The sequence below is a fragment of the Podarcis liolepis genome (genome assembly GCF_965112155.1).
Source record: "Podarcis liolepis genome assembly, chromosome: 13".
Taxonomy (NCBI): Eukaryota; Metazoa; Chordata; class Lepidosauria; order Squamata; family Lacertidae; genus Podarcis; species Podarcis liolepis.
The window spans coordinates 30,068,204-30,084,026 of NC_139573.1; the positions used below are offsets into that span (position 1 = coordinate 30,068,204).

Sequence of the window (15,823 nt, forward strand, 5' to 3'; positions counted from 1 at the left end):
TGAAAATGATATAATTAGTTAATATGCATGTTTATTCATGGGTAAACTTGTTTAGATGGCAACCAAAAACTGTACAGATACTTTTATACAGTGGGGCAATGCATTGAATTCACATTCTTTGATTTTTTGCACCAAACTTGAAATTGAAAATTCAACATGAATGACTCACGTTAATCACTAAGCCTGCCACTAACTTACACTACTTACACTGGCAATATCACAGCTTGACTTATTATTTACTAGATTTTTAAAATGTGGGTTGTAAAACCAGTTCTTACATTAGAATTTACAGTTTGTGGAGAATATTCTCTGGAGAATTTTCTAGCAGAGAATATTCTCACCTCGCATCACTAACAGGGCAGTATATAAATTCAATTAATAATAATAATAATAATCTCTGTTGATAATCCAGTAAAAAGTGGGGTGGCTTTTTTGCGGCGGGGGTGTGTGGAATACTTGAGTTGCCATTTTTATTTTTAAACTGCATTTCACTTTTTCAGTTTAAGGCAGATAATTTTGATTTACCTGTTGTCCTCCATGTGTCTTGAATATGGTCTATATTGCACATGTGTCTCCTGGGTCTGCAGCTTCAAAGCTTGCTTGCAGTGACCTTCGTTTCCCCTCGCCTTTAAAGCATTTTAGTTCTTATCCTGGTGTGTTGTTTATTATGTGGTGGTGCTCCTGCTTCTTCTATTGTGTTTATTTTCTTAACTGCCTTGCAGTCACCTTGTATGAAATACTCTTTTTTAATCAGCTGAATAAAATACTTACCTCAATGGCATTCTCTCTTGGCAGCTGGTGAAGTGGGTATGAAACTGCAGCAATGCCCACCAGGTTCCGTCACTGCCTCCTGCTATTTCATTTGCTGTTCTTTCTCCTTTGTAACAGTTTTCTGTTTCACCCCTGTCATTGCAGGTTTATGAGTGACCAAAAGTTCTTTTTACGCTGAGTCGGCAGGGAGTGGGGCAAAGATGCCAATACCTCCTCCCCCTCCCCCTGGACCACCCCCACCCCCAACTTTCAATCAGGTAGGTGATCCTCCTGTCCCTGCTGTCCACATCCAAAGAGCCCTGCTGAGAAGCATTCACAGGGGCACCCAAGAACTACTCCTGTGCTTACCTTTCTCCACTTAACCTGGTTGCCGATCTTCTCCTTTCAGGCTAACACAGACCCTCCAAAACTGAGCAGGGATGAGCAGCGAGGGAGGGGAGCCTTGCTGCAAGACATCTGTAAAGGGGCCAAGTTGAAAAAGGTGACCCAAGTCAATGACCGGAGTGCACCCGTCATTGAGAGTAAGCATGGGGTCTGGGGCAGTTGCAATATGATATTTGCTATCTAACTGGGAAAGCTCACGGTGGCCCCCCCCCCCATTTCCAGATGGTGCTCAGCCCTTCTGTTGAGCATTCACTCTTAAAAGAATTCAGCAGCAGGTATGGGAGCAAATGGCTTAGAATCTCTATGAACAGAGGCGGCAGGTGGGGAGGGAGAGGCTGTGGCCCATAAAATTGCCCTGGGGTGAGGCTTTTGCTTACATTTGTCTGTTTGATACGCTGTGTGCTTGATCTGGCTTTGTGCCATATGAGGAGTTGGGGAAAGACAGAAGGGCCTGAAGGGGAGGACTCTTCTCCCCCGTGCACTGCAGCATGTGGCTGGGCTCACTCGCTTGAGTTACCTGGAGTCATTTGCTGGCATACGCCACGAGTCATTCTCAACCTGCCACCCCATTCCCCCACTTTACTCCTGAGCAGAACCTTGCAGGAGTAGCAGTTACTGACTGCACTGCTCGGGTCACTTCTCAGAGGGCACCTTCTGTGTTGAACTCACTCATAGCTTGTGGAACTTGGTGGTCTGGATTGAATCCCTTCGTGGAATCATAGAATTGGAAATGATGACGAGAGTCATCTAGTCCAACCCCCTGCAATGCAGGACTCTTTTGCCCCATGTGGGACTCAAACCCACAACCCTAAGATGAAGGGTCTCAGGCTCTATGGACTGAGCTGTCAGTAGCTCTCTCCCTTGATCTGTTGGGGGGAAGGCTCTGCAGTCGGTCCCTTTGTTTTGTGACTGAGGCCATCATTCCCTCTGACAGCATAAAGCATAGAAGCCTCCTTGTTTGGCAGCGTGAGTTCTTGCACAGTCCCCCTCTGTATGCCAGCGTAAGAGCCTTGCTGGATCAGACCAAAGGTCTAGCTCAGGGGTCTGCAACCTTTAAGACAAAAAGAGCCACTTGGACCCGTTTCCGAAGAAAAAAAAACTGGGAGCCACAAAACTCGTCATTATAAAAATAACTTTTTTGTCACTTTTTAAATTATTTCTTTGTTTGACCCCTCAGAATTACTCCTCCTCATAGAAATAAACGTTACATTAACAAGTTACCTTTTTGTGTGTGTGTGTTCTTCACTCCCCTTCAAAACAGTGACCAGCGTACATGCCCCCTTTCAATGCAGTGACCAGCATACATGCCCCTTACAATGTAGCAGGCGGACGGGAAGGTGACGTCGGGACGGTGCGTGACTAACGCACGCACCGCCCCATGCGACGTCACAGCCAGTACAGCGCCCGCCACAGTGGGGAGTGTTGGGGCGCACAATGCGCCTCCTCCCCTCACTAGTATCCGCCCCGGAGCCGCGGCAAAGGTGTAAAAGAGCCACATGCGGCTCCAGAGCCACGGGTTGCAGACCCCTGGTCTAGCTAAACCAACATTCCCACCATGGTCAGTCAGATGCCTCTGGGAAGCTCACAAACAGCACTCTCCTGTCTGCGTTTGTAGTTGCAAAAAAATGTTCTCTTTGTTCTCTGAAGGAAGGCAGAAAACTACCTCCTAAACTGCACAGGTCCCAGTGGTGCAAACGCTTGAAATAAAGTTTTGCAGTTAGCAGTAAAATAGAACTGCCTATGTAAAGCCCAGAAGAGAAGAACCATAGCTCAGTGTAGAGTAGAGCAGAGCGTCTCTTTAGAGCTTCTCTCGTGTATAGTAGAACCTCTACTTACAACTACCTCTACTTGGGCCCGATCCAAGTCGCGACCATGGCAAACCCAGAAGTAAATACCGGGTTTGCCGCAATTCGCGCACACACAGAAATGGCTTCCGCTGTTTGCACAGGCACAGAAGCGGCTGCTACCATCTGCACATGCACACAACGGTACCAGCGACCCGTTTCGCCTAAAAGACGGGCTGCCAGAACGAATTATGGTGGTAAGTAGAGGTTCCACTGTAATTAGAAAGCCTCAGGGTCAATCCCTGGCACCTCCAGTTAGAGCTGGGGGAAATTCCTGCCTGAAACCCTGGAGAAAAGCATAGACAGAACTGAGCAGCTTGGATCTACGTTCTGTCTCAGATTAAGGTAGTTCCCTATGTTCCTGAGGTGGTATTTAAAAAATTGTGTTTAGAAACTAAATAAATAACCCAGGGGCCTTTTTCTTCCAGAATCTAAGGGCAGTGGCGGCTACAACTCCGGCGCATCCCCTCTGCCACCAAAGGGCGGCCTCTTCCAGGGTGGTGTCCCCAAGCTTCGACCTGTGGGAGTAAAGGACAGTTCAGGTGAGGACCACAGAATGTGGACTGGACTAGACTGAATAAAAGTGGTTTAAATCATGATTTGTGAAATACCAGACATTGAACCTTGTGTTTGAGTGATCCTAGCTCTTGAAGAAGAGTGATTGCAACTTGGTTTTGAGAGCAAGTCCATGCCTTATTGAAACAATCAGGAAAATTTATGTTGGCTTGTAGTGGCACTTAATGCCTGTGGAGCTGAGACTAGTCAGGCTTAATATCAACCATAATAACCATGTCTCCTCCCCCACCTGTCTGCCTGTGTATTACTGGTGTATTACAACACTGCTTGCTTCTACGTGAACTTACTTGGACCTCTAGATCTTCTTCTGAGATCCCCCTTTGGATACTCTGGCCATCTAAGGTGAAGCTGGTGGTGGCCAAGAGAGGGTTTTTGATGGTAGGGGTGAAGCGCACCCTGTCTATGGAATGCCTTCCCCAAAGAGACATGTGTGTTTACATTACCTCTGATAAGTTTCTGTTCTGAATTTTAATATCGATCATTGTTTGACTTGATTATTTAACTTGTTGGCTGCTGTGAAAATCCCTTGGGGTTGAACACTATCATTCAGCTGCTGTATATGTCTATGTCTGTGTGTGTGTGTGTGTGTGCGCGCGCGCACACACACACACACACACATATTGTTGACCTACCCTTCATATGACTACATTAAGGCAGTTTACAACAAAATGCATTAAGTACAGTACAATATAAAATAGTATTTTAAAAATGGAAACTAATTTTTAAAAACTGACTTGATGGAGAAAAGTATAAGCAAGTGAATAGGGTCTGGGAGAGATGATAGCAAATTACCAGCAAGGAGTCCTGCCGAATCTCTGCTGGAAGAGCATTCCACAGCAAGGGACCATCAACACTTAATACCTGACTTGTTGAAGCCAGTCGGGCTTCTGAAACATGGGGGAGAAGAGAGAAGTTAAGGGGCAACAAGGAGCTTGAAAGCTGAGAATCCAGTGAGGAAAAGTTGCACTGGAAAGTAGGAGGCAGTGGGCTCAGAAGGAGCTGCACATGGACGTAGGGTTGGCCAAGGATAAAGTGCTGGAAGTGAGGACTTTCTCAGTGCTTGGAGATGAGAGGTGGTGTGCTGTTAATGCCAGGAAGGCCAAGTGGGTTGAACAGGCAAGGGAATCAGAGGACCCTTGTTCAGGAAGCTGTAGCTATAGGAAGTTAATGGACGGAATAACAGAATTTTGCACCCCTAAGTGAGTGAATTGTCCAAAGCTTTAGCTGCCTGCCAGGATTACATTGGCAATCAAGAAGTCGCCCTTTTCTTTCCCCTAATGTCCCTTCTATGTGCAGCAATTAAAATTTGACTTGAATCGTTCATCCCTTCTGCTGTGTGGGAAACATTTGTGTCCAGACATCTGAAAACCTCCCAGTCATTTAGAATATAGGCTCTGCATGAACAGTATATCACTGGCTGTGGTCTCAGTACAAGGACAAACGTTGTCAGTTTCCACTTAATTGGATGGTGGTTTTTGCCAAAAGGAGTTGCTTTATATTGGAAGGAGATGTTTCGCTTCTCTAATAAGCAACTCTGTGCTGGCTTTCCTTGGTTTCAGAAAGTCCCTCTGGGAAGCAGTGCCTCCAGGTCCCTGGGTCCAGATCAGCAGCTCCGCGGCCCCCAGTGTCTGCAACCAGCAACCGGCCGCAAGATGACGCTGACAACAGCCGGGCTTCCCCTCCGGAACTTCCGCGCATGCAGAGACCTTCCTTGCCAGATCTCTCGCGGCCAAATACCGCCAGCGGCACCGGCATGAAACACAGCTCATCGGCTCCGCCGCCTCCGCCCCCTGGACGCCGAGCCAACGCACCCCCTGCCCCTCCTCCCATGCACAGCAGCAAAGCACCTTCCTACAACCGCGAAAAGCCCTTGCCACCAACGCCAGGACAGCGGCTCCCAGGGACTCGGGATGGACCGCCGGCTCCTCCCCCTATCAAGCCGCCCCCTTCCCCAGTGAATATCCGAACGGGACCAAGCAGTCAGGGCCAGTCTCTGGCACCCCCTCCTCCACCTTACCGCCAACCCCCCGGTGTACCCAACGGCCCCGCCAGCCCCACCAACGAGTCCGCTCCCGAGCTTCCGCAGAGACACAATTCCTTGCACCGAAAGACACCAGGGCCTGTGAGGGGTATGGCTCCTCCCCCGCCCCCTTCAGCCTCCCCTTCTTTACAGAGCAGTCGGCCCCCACCTCCTGCCCGTGACCCTCCAAGCCGGGGCGCAGGTAAGAGCATCTCCTAGCCCTTGTTTGTGAAAAACTGGAAGTGGTCTTGGCGTTGACAGCCTCTTGTTAATCTCTCAAGGGAAAAAATGCCTTCTTGTCCCGTAGTCTCCAATCTTGGTGCCAGGATGTGTATGCGGTGGTTTTAAGAAGGTTAGGAATGGCCTGGCTTCATGCTCTGTAGCATAGCAACTACGAGTGAGCTGTGAATTAGGAAGTTTTTAGTTGGACCATACCTCTGCCACAAACTTGCTAGGTATCACCTGGCCAAGCCACAAATTCACAGTCTCAGATGTTCCCAAAGGCACACCCTTCTTCCATTGTCTCCCAAGGCAGGTGGATGCCAGCGGAGAGTTGTCACTCCTAAATCTGCAGGTGAAACATTTGAAGGCTTGAAAGAGCTGTGCAAAGACAAGGATAATGGTGTGGATGTGCAGTTTCCGTCGTTTTAAGTTGTGGCCAATTTTGACCGTAGGCCATGCTGGCTGCGGCTTGTGGGAGTTTTGAGTCCAACTCAGCACCCGAAGGGCCAGCTTCCCCATCCCAGGCATTGTGCACAAAGGGTACTGCCACCATAGCATGTTAGTGATGCTTGGAAGACTGGAATATAAATTCACGTTGCATGGGGAGAGTCTTTGCAACCAAGACATGTGGGATCGAATTTAGTTTTCTATGTTGTGCAGAAGGGTATGCCTTGCCCTCCTAAGGACCCCACAACTTCATAGTTATTAAAAAGCTGGTCATTAATTAGTAGACCCTCGTGCTTTTCGGAACAACAACAACAACAAAAAGCAGGTATTACATTCTTGCCCTACAAATAAGCCAACCTGTTTAGTGTGGGGTGTTTGTTACTGTGGAGCACGATCATCTGATCAGCCTATTTTGTGCTCAGATCGTGACTCCCCATGCAGCTGCAAACCCTCCAAAAAGAAGCAGAGAGGACAGTTGGTGCAGGTACGTCGCGATCAGTCACTTCAGCCTGCGCACAATGCTCGCCAAGGGCTTGGTAGCCTACAACTCGTCATGCTAAGGGTCACATAGGTGAATTAGCCTCTTCAATAAGTAAGAAAATTCCTTAACGGAGTTGGGAGGTCAGGGAAAGAAACCTGGAACCCTATATAGCAGGTGCAAGGAAAAGACAAGGCTGTCAAGGACCTGCAGAGCCAATGATGTTGATGGAAGGCCTAGGGCTGTTTCAGTTGTTTGGCTACCTAGGGAACTCTGCTTATCCCTTTCATTTTGCCTACTAAGCTAGCTCATGAAATCCTGACCTGGCAAATTTCCATTGCAGCCCCTCCACCGCCACCACCCATGATCCGAAATGGCGGTAGAGATGCACCTCCGCCTCCCCCACCCTACAGAATGCACGGGACGTCAGACCCTACGAGCCGTGGGAAACCTCCACCCCCACCCACCAGGACGCCAGTTGGACCTCCTCCCCCTCCCCCACCCATGAGAAATGGACACCGGGACTCTATTTCCACTGTCAGGTCTTTCTTAGGAGGTGAGTAGAAAGAACCTGCTGTTACCTTAAATTATAGGTGTCAGGTGCATTTAAGTTGGCTTTGAGGAAATGCGCTGGATTCAAAGGAAAACCAGCTGGCCCAGAATTACGATACTTCTGCTGGTTTGGCTGGTATCGGTGGCTATAAAAAAATGCTGTGATCGGCCAGGAAGAAGTGTGTGTGTTGGGGATGAAACTTCATTCATACAAGCTTAGGAAGCAGCTCTAAAACGAAAGACACTGGCATAGACGTGTTAGCGTGAACATGACATGAATGAGTGCCCCTGTGGGTTCCCAGAGAGGAGATTGCTGCAGTTTTGCTCCTCCTTTCATCCTGCTGATGCTGCACTGCTGTGAACTAAGCCATGGTTTCCCCTAACGCTATGTCCAAATTCGGGTTCATGGCTTTTCTTGCTCCGGACAAACTCAGTGTGTCCAGCCGCAGAACAAACATTGCCAACATCTCATGGTTGGTCTGAAGCAAAATAGACCAAATGTCGGAAGCTAAGCCAAACTGTGGCTTCACTTCTAGCAACCCTGAAAAGGAGGTGCAAAGTTCTCTGGGAACTTATCCTTCGTTGGGTTTGGCTTAGCATGTGTACAGATGGAACCGCTATCTCCCTTTTGGTGTTGACATCTTGTTAAGCATCTGATGCTTTGAATTATATATTCGCTGGATGTTTTTATTTATAGTCTGTACCAGTTTATTTTAGGTACATTTCATTTTGTACAGAATGCCCAAACAGCTACTTGGAGAAGCAGTGACACAAACTATATATATAGATAGGTATATCTATAGGAATGTTGAAATGCTGACTCATGCCCATTCTGACACTCTGCACAAAGCTCTTATTACCAGGCGACTCGTGATTTCCTGGTGGATTCTGCCCCCAGTCTGGCATCTGCATTTAATGGTGACCAAAATTTGGCACGTGGAGAGAGCGGCCCCATGTCTTACTTTCAGGATGGGGCTGCTTCAAGTTTTGCCATTTTAGCCACCATTCCAGACTCAGGGTTTTATGGATGTGAAAAGTAGGGCAGTGGGAATCCTTCAGACCAGAAATGGTTTTCAGGCCTTATTTTCCTCCTTTTCTGCAGATGACTTTGAATCTAAATACTCCTTTCATCCAGTGGAAGATTTCCCAGCACCAGAAGAATTCAAGCACTTCCAGAAGATTTATCCCAGCAAAACGAATAGAGGTGAGCACTGATTTGGCTCACATCTGCTTATTGTTCTCCCAGGTATCTGGCTGATAGTTCGTAAAGCAAACTATTTTCAGCTCCATGCTTGAAAATTTGGCAAGTTGTGATAAGCAATTTAATTCTGTGGGACTGAGAATATGGCTTGCCAGCATTACGAATGAGATGATTTTATTTAAAATCATCAACAATTCCTTCATTCTATTTCCGGGCCTTTTCAAATTATGCAAACTGTGCAGTCTTGCATAAATTTAATGCTGGTTCTGATTTAGACTTGTCCAAGTTCATTGTGCCTTTGTGAGGAAGAGGGAATGCAGGAGTTACAGGAGCAGCTGCAGAAGCAGACTGACTGGGGAGCCCCGGGGGTGGGAACGTGATGACTCACTGCTCTTCATGGCAAAGGATGTGCTGGAATGGGCTGAACAAGATGCAGAAGCTGGAAAACATGAGAACGATGTGCAAGTTTGAAGTGGCACAGTGGGTTAGCGTGTCTGGCTGTTAATCAGAAGGTTGGTGGTTTGAGCCCACCCAGGGATGGCTATGGGCAGGATTCCTTCACTGCAGGGGGTTGGACTAGATGTCCTTTGGGGTCCCTTCCAACTCTACAATTCTATGATTCAATATGATTCAGTTTTATTTTATTTTAATTTTTTTGTGTAACTCAAATCTGCATCGTGCAATGGTGGGGAACTGAATTTGGCTAGTGCGGCAAATTATTATCTTCCCCCATCCCACATGGACCAAGTTTTATAGGTAGACAGATCCACCCACCTGTAAGTCACCTGATGTCACAGTGGTGCAAGGTCATCCCTTTTTCACCCAACAGGTCTTGCATAGCACTTTACAAGGGATTTAAAAACACTTTGCTGTCAGCTGATAGCCTGGCCTTGCTGAGCACTTGGTACAGGGCTTTGCAGTCCCAGCTGAGCAGCAGTGCCTGCAAAGCCCCCTTCAGCTGAGCTAGGTTATTACGTGCCCTGCACCTGATGTCAGGTGTAGGGCAGGTGGATGTAGCTTGGCAAAAATAGTCTCCTGGGCCAAACAGGGAGGCCTGGTGGGCCTAATGAGATCTGCACCTCATTAGCCCTGGCAAAATGACTACCTAGGGATAGTGGTAGCAATGTATTGATTATTGGGAGGTTATTGATTTTGTTTTGTTTTGTATTTTGTATCTGATTTTCTATTGTGAACTATCCTTGTTCTTATTTTATGCTGTAAACTATCCTGGGATCTTTGGATGAAGGGTGGTATACTTACTACTACTACTACTACTACTACTACTACTACTACTAATATTACTATTATCTCTTTTGCTTTGTGATCAGCATCTTTGTAGATCCTAACTTCCTATGGTGATGCATCTGTGGCATTAACAATCTATTTCTTTTTCAGCTACTCGTGGGGCCCCTCCTCTGCCTCCCATCCCAAGGTGAAAAACAGCAGCTGGGCATGGTTCCACAGCACCAAAACAAATGGACCTGTGTTCTCAGATTTCCCCCTCCCTTCCCATCCCTCAGAAACCTGCATGAAAAATACATTCCTGCTGTTGATTCCCCCAACCCCCAAACTGTTTCAAGAACCCGGACAAACTTACCATTACTCACTTCCATCTATGCATTTCACACCTGGACTTAAAAGGACGTCTCTTGGCACAGCTGGGTGAGAACCCTTTTCTGCAGATCTGTGTGGGTTTCTCATTTCCCTTGCCATTCGTGTCATGGAGGGAAGAGCCACCCCAGTTCATAAACAACTACTGTTCAAGATCAAGGGTCCAGTGAATATTTTCCAGAAACGCAAGCCAAACAGGACTGTTTTGGATCTCTGGGCCAGGTTGAAGCAACTGATCTTTGCCTAGCGTAGGGCAGAGAAATGCCTGCGAAGTGGGGAATTCTGGTTTTTTTCTTTTTAAGAGGTGAGCATTAGAAGGACTGAAATAGCTATTCTGTTTTTGAATGCAGACACTACATACTAACACGTTAAAATTGTGGTTAACTTGAAGGGAGGAGGGGAGAAAATTAATATAAACAGCATCGCTTGCAGCGAATTCTAAATGGAGAAAGCTATACAAATGTAGCAGCATCCATGGTAGCACAAGTGAAATTCAGGGTGCACATTTACACTCCATCGCTGCAGCGCTCCTTGTCCTGCAGATCTGAAGCTGTCATCTTTCCCTTGAGTGTCGGCTGCTAGCATTCCAGTACAAATCCCTGTGACTCCTAATCATGCCGATTATAATCTTGTCAGTCGCTACTGCCACATGTGTGGCATTGCCATGGGCGCAAATGTCGCGGCCATGCAGGGCAGAGTGCACTTTAGGCCCCAAGTTGTAGTTGTTGTTCAGACTGTGACATTGGCTGTCTTGCCTCTTCAGAAAGATCACTTCCTACTGTTTCCACGAATGAAGTCACGGCCCCATCTTGTCTCCTCCAGCCGTGGGTAGCTTTGAGAAGGAGTTGTCCTATGTATTAATGCCCTCTGGCAGCAGGCGTGTTTTGGGGGCTTACCATTGTGCTGAGGGTTGAGTGGGTCCCGGCTGCCTGCCCACCCTGAGGCACCGGAAGGAAGTCAGATAGGGAAGCATTCAGCTCTGGTTATGAGTGGTGTCCTATTCCAAGCAGCGGCCCCCAGCCGGTGTGTGCAAATGCAAACGGTTAAACGGTAAATTGATCACTCCTAACTCGGAGTTGATCGTTGTGACGGTTAATATCCCACTCCAGCAAAGTAGCTGCTAAGGTTGGGGGTGACTAGAGAGCCCCCTTCATGCAATATATTTTGTACACAGATGATCATGTTCTCGGTGCTTCTTGCACACGAGGAGGAGGAGGAGAGTTGCCATCTGTGCACGTGAGCGTTGGGGTGCTTGTTGCTCCCCCTGTGGAAGTGTCGCCTGTGCAATCTAGGTGTCTTGGTTGTAGCACAGAAAACCTGGCCGGCCTCTCAGAGGGAGATCTCATAGTGCTTGTTTTGGGGCTTGAGGTCAGAGCAGTGGCATTCTCATTTGCCTTTTTACCAGTAAGCAAGAAATACACTCCAGTTGTAGATTGCACATGTTCTTCTTGGTGTGGCTTTGTCTCCATGCGTGTTGGCCTGCTCAGAAATCACTACTACACTGCTTCCCAGAAGTAGATGCATCCCGTTCTGCACTGAACACTATTGATCCTGAAACAGAAGCAGAATTGCTGTCATCTTCTTGGTCCCTGCACTTGTTTATACTTGATGCAGATGGTTATAACATCAGACCTAGCTAGCTGGTTGGTTGATTTTTTATTTTTTTTTGCCTTACACAGTACTTCTGTCATGTGATTGGTACCAGATTTGTTATAATTATTGTGTATATTTACTCTTGAATAACTTGCGGGTTGGGAAATACGTGTTATAATCATAAATATTGATCTATTTTGTATGTTGTAAAAAGTTTGTAATATAGGATCAAGGTAGGCTTGCTGGCCATACACTACAAAAGCTCCCTCACCTTCTACTTAATCTTTTTTTTTTTAATGATGATGGAAATTCATCCACTTTTATGTTAATGACCAGGCAGTCCCTCATGTTGAGGGCTAATGCTTGGTTGGAGGAATTCCTTTTTTCTTCTGGAGGAAAATTAAGTCTTACCCAGCATAGCTTGCTGGGAAGAGAAGTTAAATGCACTGTGCATTTTTGATGTGTGTGTTTAATTTTTATTAAAGATTATGTTCCCTATAATGTTAGCTTCCCGTAGATAAACCCTTTGTGAAGCAACTGTGAAGGGGGTTCCTAAGTTCAAAATGGCAGTGGAATTAAAACTTCTTAAATGAGGCACCTGTGTTATACTTGCACGTTCTGGGCCAAAGCACTGCTTTCTTCCTCCTTCCTTTTTCCCCATGTTAGGTCTGTTCTTATTGCCTGGGGGGGGGGCGGGATGGGTTGGGGTGGCTTTGCATTTCCTTATTGACCAGGTGTGTTTGTACAAGGGGAAACTGGCACACAGAGAGACATTTTCCTATTTCTTCCTGTCCTAAGACCTCAGACCAGGTTTATATAGCATTTTAAAAACCACAAATGTGAAACTCGCATCACCCACTACCAAGATGAAAACCTCAAATTTGCTCTCCCAACTCATTGACTCTGCCAAAAGGTATTTGAGTTTTGCTGAAGGTGGCAGACATACTTTATGCCTGGAGACTCTTAGCAGTTAGTTTTGTTTTTAGCAAAATCAAGCAATGAAGTTCCTTTCCCCTGGGCTGTACCATTTCAGGCTGCAGATGAAGGAATCACATATTTGAATACAATTCCTTCTAGAAAAAGTTTATGTATATTAAAAATCATGCTCAGCCTGGTCATCTTCTGGCATGGGTTTTTTGTTTGTTTGTTTTTGTTTTCAGATAGAGGACTGAAGCATGTGTCTTTCTGTATACATCTTGAAGAACAGTCCAGGATAAGTTTTTTTGTTTCATATATTTCCTTCTCTGAACAAAGATTCAGGAATGGTGATCAAGATACCAGTTTTTATTTCATTTCCACAGCTGTCCCTATTGATATGTGGTTTTTTCCAGGATTAGCTGCAAGAAAATGCATAGTGGCCTGATTCGCACATCATATTAAACCATAGTTAAAATAAACTGGTTTAATGTGAACATGCAGTGTGCTACTAGGCGCTGCTGAAGTTGCGGGTGGTTTGCTCCTGCACTCCTGGTGTTGCTATGGCTTACCATTATGTTAAAACCCACAACCTTGATTTATTTTACTCCAAACCACCAATGATTGGTAATCAAGGTTTGTTCCTGGCTTACCGCTTGCAGGGTAGGTTCAGACAGAACACTAAGCCATCATTTTAAACCGTAATTTTAACTATGGCTTAATATGGAAAATATGGACAAGACCAATCTTAAGAGTGTAATGCAGGTTGCAGCTTTTGGGCCTCATCTGCCTGGTTTCCTGAAACGGTTGCCTTACAGATTTGGATGCTGGGTTGATAGAACATAGCAGCACCATGCAGGAGCCTCTATGTTGTGAAGCTGTGAAAGACGCACATGCTGCCAAGAAAAACTGCACGATATTGGAGATGCAGATTCAGAGGACTGGCAGCCTACAGCTCTGAATCAGTAGTACTGTGTATGCCATTATTCCATGGAAGTGCAGGAGATGCTCACATGTCCTGGTGCAGAACTCTGTTTTCTGAGAATGGACCTGGACCATTTTTGGGGAGTCAAAAATGGTTCTAGTCCTTTGTAGCCAACAAGAGGTGCTTGAAAACGTGTGGGCAGTGCCTGGTGGAGTATTAACCAGTGGAACAGCTGGGTAAGCTTACTGGTGGTCAAGGGAAAGAGATGCCTTCATTGTTCTGTGTGGTTCATTGACACTAACGCATGGCTAGCAGCATTAGAAATAGAAAATGGGGCAGAAACAGAATCATGCAGATTAGCTAAATTTGTATAATAGGTTGTAGAATTCCACATTTCTTGGTATAGGATTTGAGTTATCTTGGCTCAGTTCTTGTGTGCGCACCCAGCCCTTCTCTTACTAGTCTTCCATTGTAACTGAAGTGTGAAACTGCATGAGTGTGCCAGGGCAGAGGCTGTTGTGGAGGGTGCAACACGCCCATTGTTGAATGGCAAGTTTTCAGAGTTTCACTCACTGTGCCTTATCCTCAGGTGGCTCCCATTAGGGGTTTGTGTGTGTGGGATATTGGTCAATCTTTCGTCTCTTGCAAGCTGATATGCACTCTGTATCCTATGTTAAGCTTTGGTTTAACAGTATCATTACTGTTAAGTGAAGAAACACTACTGAGAGCCACTTCTTGTGGTTTCAAGAACTAGAATTTTGGTCTCTTGCACTGTTACTTTGTTTCAAGTCTACCCTTTGCCTTTAAGATAAAGCTGTCCCTTCGTTTGCCCCATCACCTTTGCTTTGCTTTTGTAAAGGTTTCGAAAAGCTTCCTCTAGACTGCCTGCAAGTGAAGAATCCCAGGATTCTTGAGTCGTTTGCTGTGAGCAGAATCATGTGAGGCATCTTTCTCCGTGAGGGTTATAACATTCTTACACAATTTGCTTGTCCCATTACAAGATAAGCAACTGTGAGAACTCTTAAGATGTTCTTGATGTGGCATTTGGAGAAACCCTTGGTGTTTTTTAAAACCTTCGGTTTGGTGTTTGTTTTTTTGCCGTTAAAATGGTCAGAATGCTTTGAGAGAGTCTTAAATTCCATGAACTGTGAGCTATCATAATAAGCACAGACGGTTTGGGTATTCCCGTATGAATGGACTATGTGATCAGTTTTTATACTAAGCATCCCTCTTCCTGAATTTATTTCCTAATGGGAGCTCCAAAGAGCAATTCCTGCCAGTTTCCTCTAAGGCTTATGTGCAGAGGGCAGTAGTTTAAGATTTGAGTTAGCAGCAGCAGCAGCAACAGCTGTGTATGCCCCTGTTTCACAAAACTGCTGGCTTGTGAGAAGGGTTAGTGAATAACTGTGCTACAAGACATACCCCAAGACTTCCAGTACAGCACAGTATCCTGCCCACTCTGCAGAGCATGTTTGTTTTCGAGGCCAGCTCCTCTCCCTCCTAAATCCATATCATTCATCATACAGTAATCCTATCTTTGTTTTTAATGGGGAAATGACTAGTCTTCGTCATTTCCATAGAGATGAGGGTTTAACACATGAAGGTAGTATCTGCTGAAGCCTCTTGAGAGGCTGGTTGAAGAGAGGGTGGAGGGATTTTACTCTTGCTCCCAACCTACTATGTTTGATAGTGCCTCCTTCTCTTTTACTATTTCAATACTTTGCAAGACACTGTACCTGACCCACAGTAAGTGGTGCTGTCTTTACTAAAATTGTAACTGCGTCTGCTGATGCAGAATTGAGTCTGTGTCCATGATCTAATAAATTAATCAAATACAAACAGTGGTTTGCATAATTTGTTCTCTGCCTTCAAGATGAATATTGCTAATTGAATGTGTAGAGCATGGGTAAGCACAATGAAGCTTTATTTTTTATATTGATATCTTTCTCTGTTGTGTGGACTCAAGGCTACTTGAAATTTCACAAATATCTGACTAAAACCCTTCAGAATTTCCAGGCACTATGTTAGATATGGGTGCCTTGAAAGAAGCAAATGAAGGGTAACAAAAATACTTGCTTCCCATTCACTCCCACCTAGCCCTTTTCTCCCACAGGCCCAGGGTTCTGATTCCCACTCAGTGACCTAGTCTCTCAGGCTATCCTACCTCACAGGGTTGCTGTGAGGATAAAATAGAGAGGGATGAGAACCTCATACACCACCTTGAGCTCCCTGGAGTAAAGGCAGATATAAATAACAAAAATACACATATTTCTTACACGGTACA

General features: G+C 45.9%; 1 protein-coding gene across 4 annotated transcripts in view; it reads left to right on the forward strand.

Annotated features, from left to right (window-relative positions):
• Positions 1-15,378, forward strand: part of WIPF2 (WAS/WASL interacting protein family member 2) — a 31,148-nt gene extending 15,770 nt beyond the window's left edge. For all 4 annotated transcript variants that reach the window (XM_083470035.1, XM_083470037.1, XM_083470038.1 and 1 more), the window contains 7 exons: positions 916-1,028; positions 1,160-1,292; positions 3,428-3,541; positions 5,135-5,797; positions 7,086-7,298; positions 8,397-8,498; positions 9,891-15,378. In XM_083470035.1, coding sequence (XP_083326161.1) covers positions 972-1,028; positions 1,160-1,292; positions 3,428-3,541; positions 5,135-5,797; positions 7,086-7,298; positions 8,397-8,498; positions 9,891-9,931 — 1,323 coding nt within the window. In that variant the 5' untranslated portion in view covers positions 916-971 and the 3' untranslated portion in view covers positions 9,932-15,378. The remainder of the gene's footprint in view (positions 1-915; positions 1,029-1,159; positions 1,293-3,427; positions 3,542-5,134; positions 5,798-7,085; positions 7,299-8,396; positions 8,499-9,890) is intronic.
• Positions 15,379-15,823: the final 445 nt, after the last annotated feature.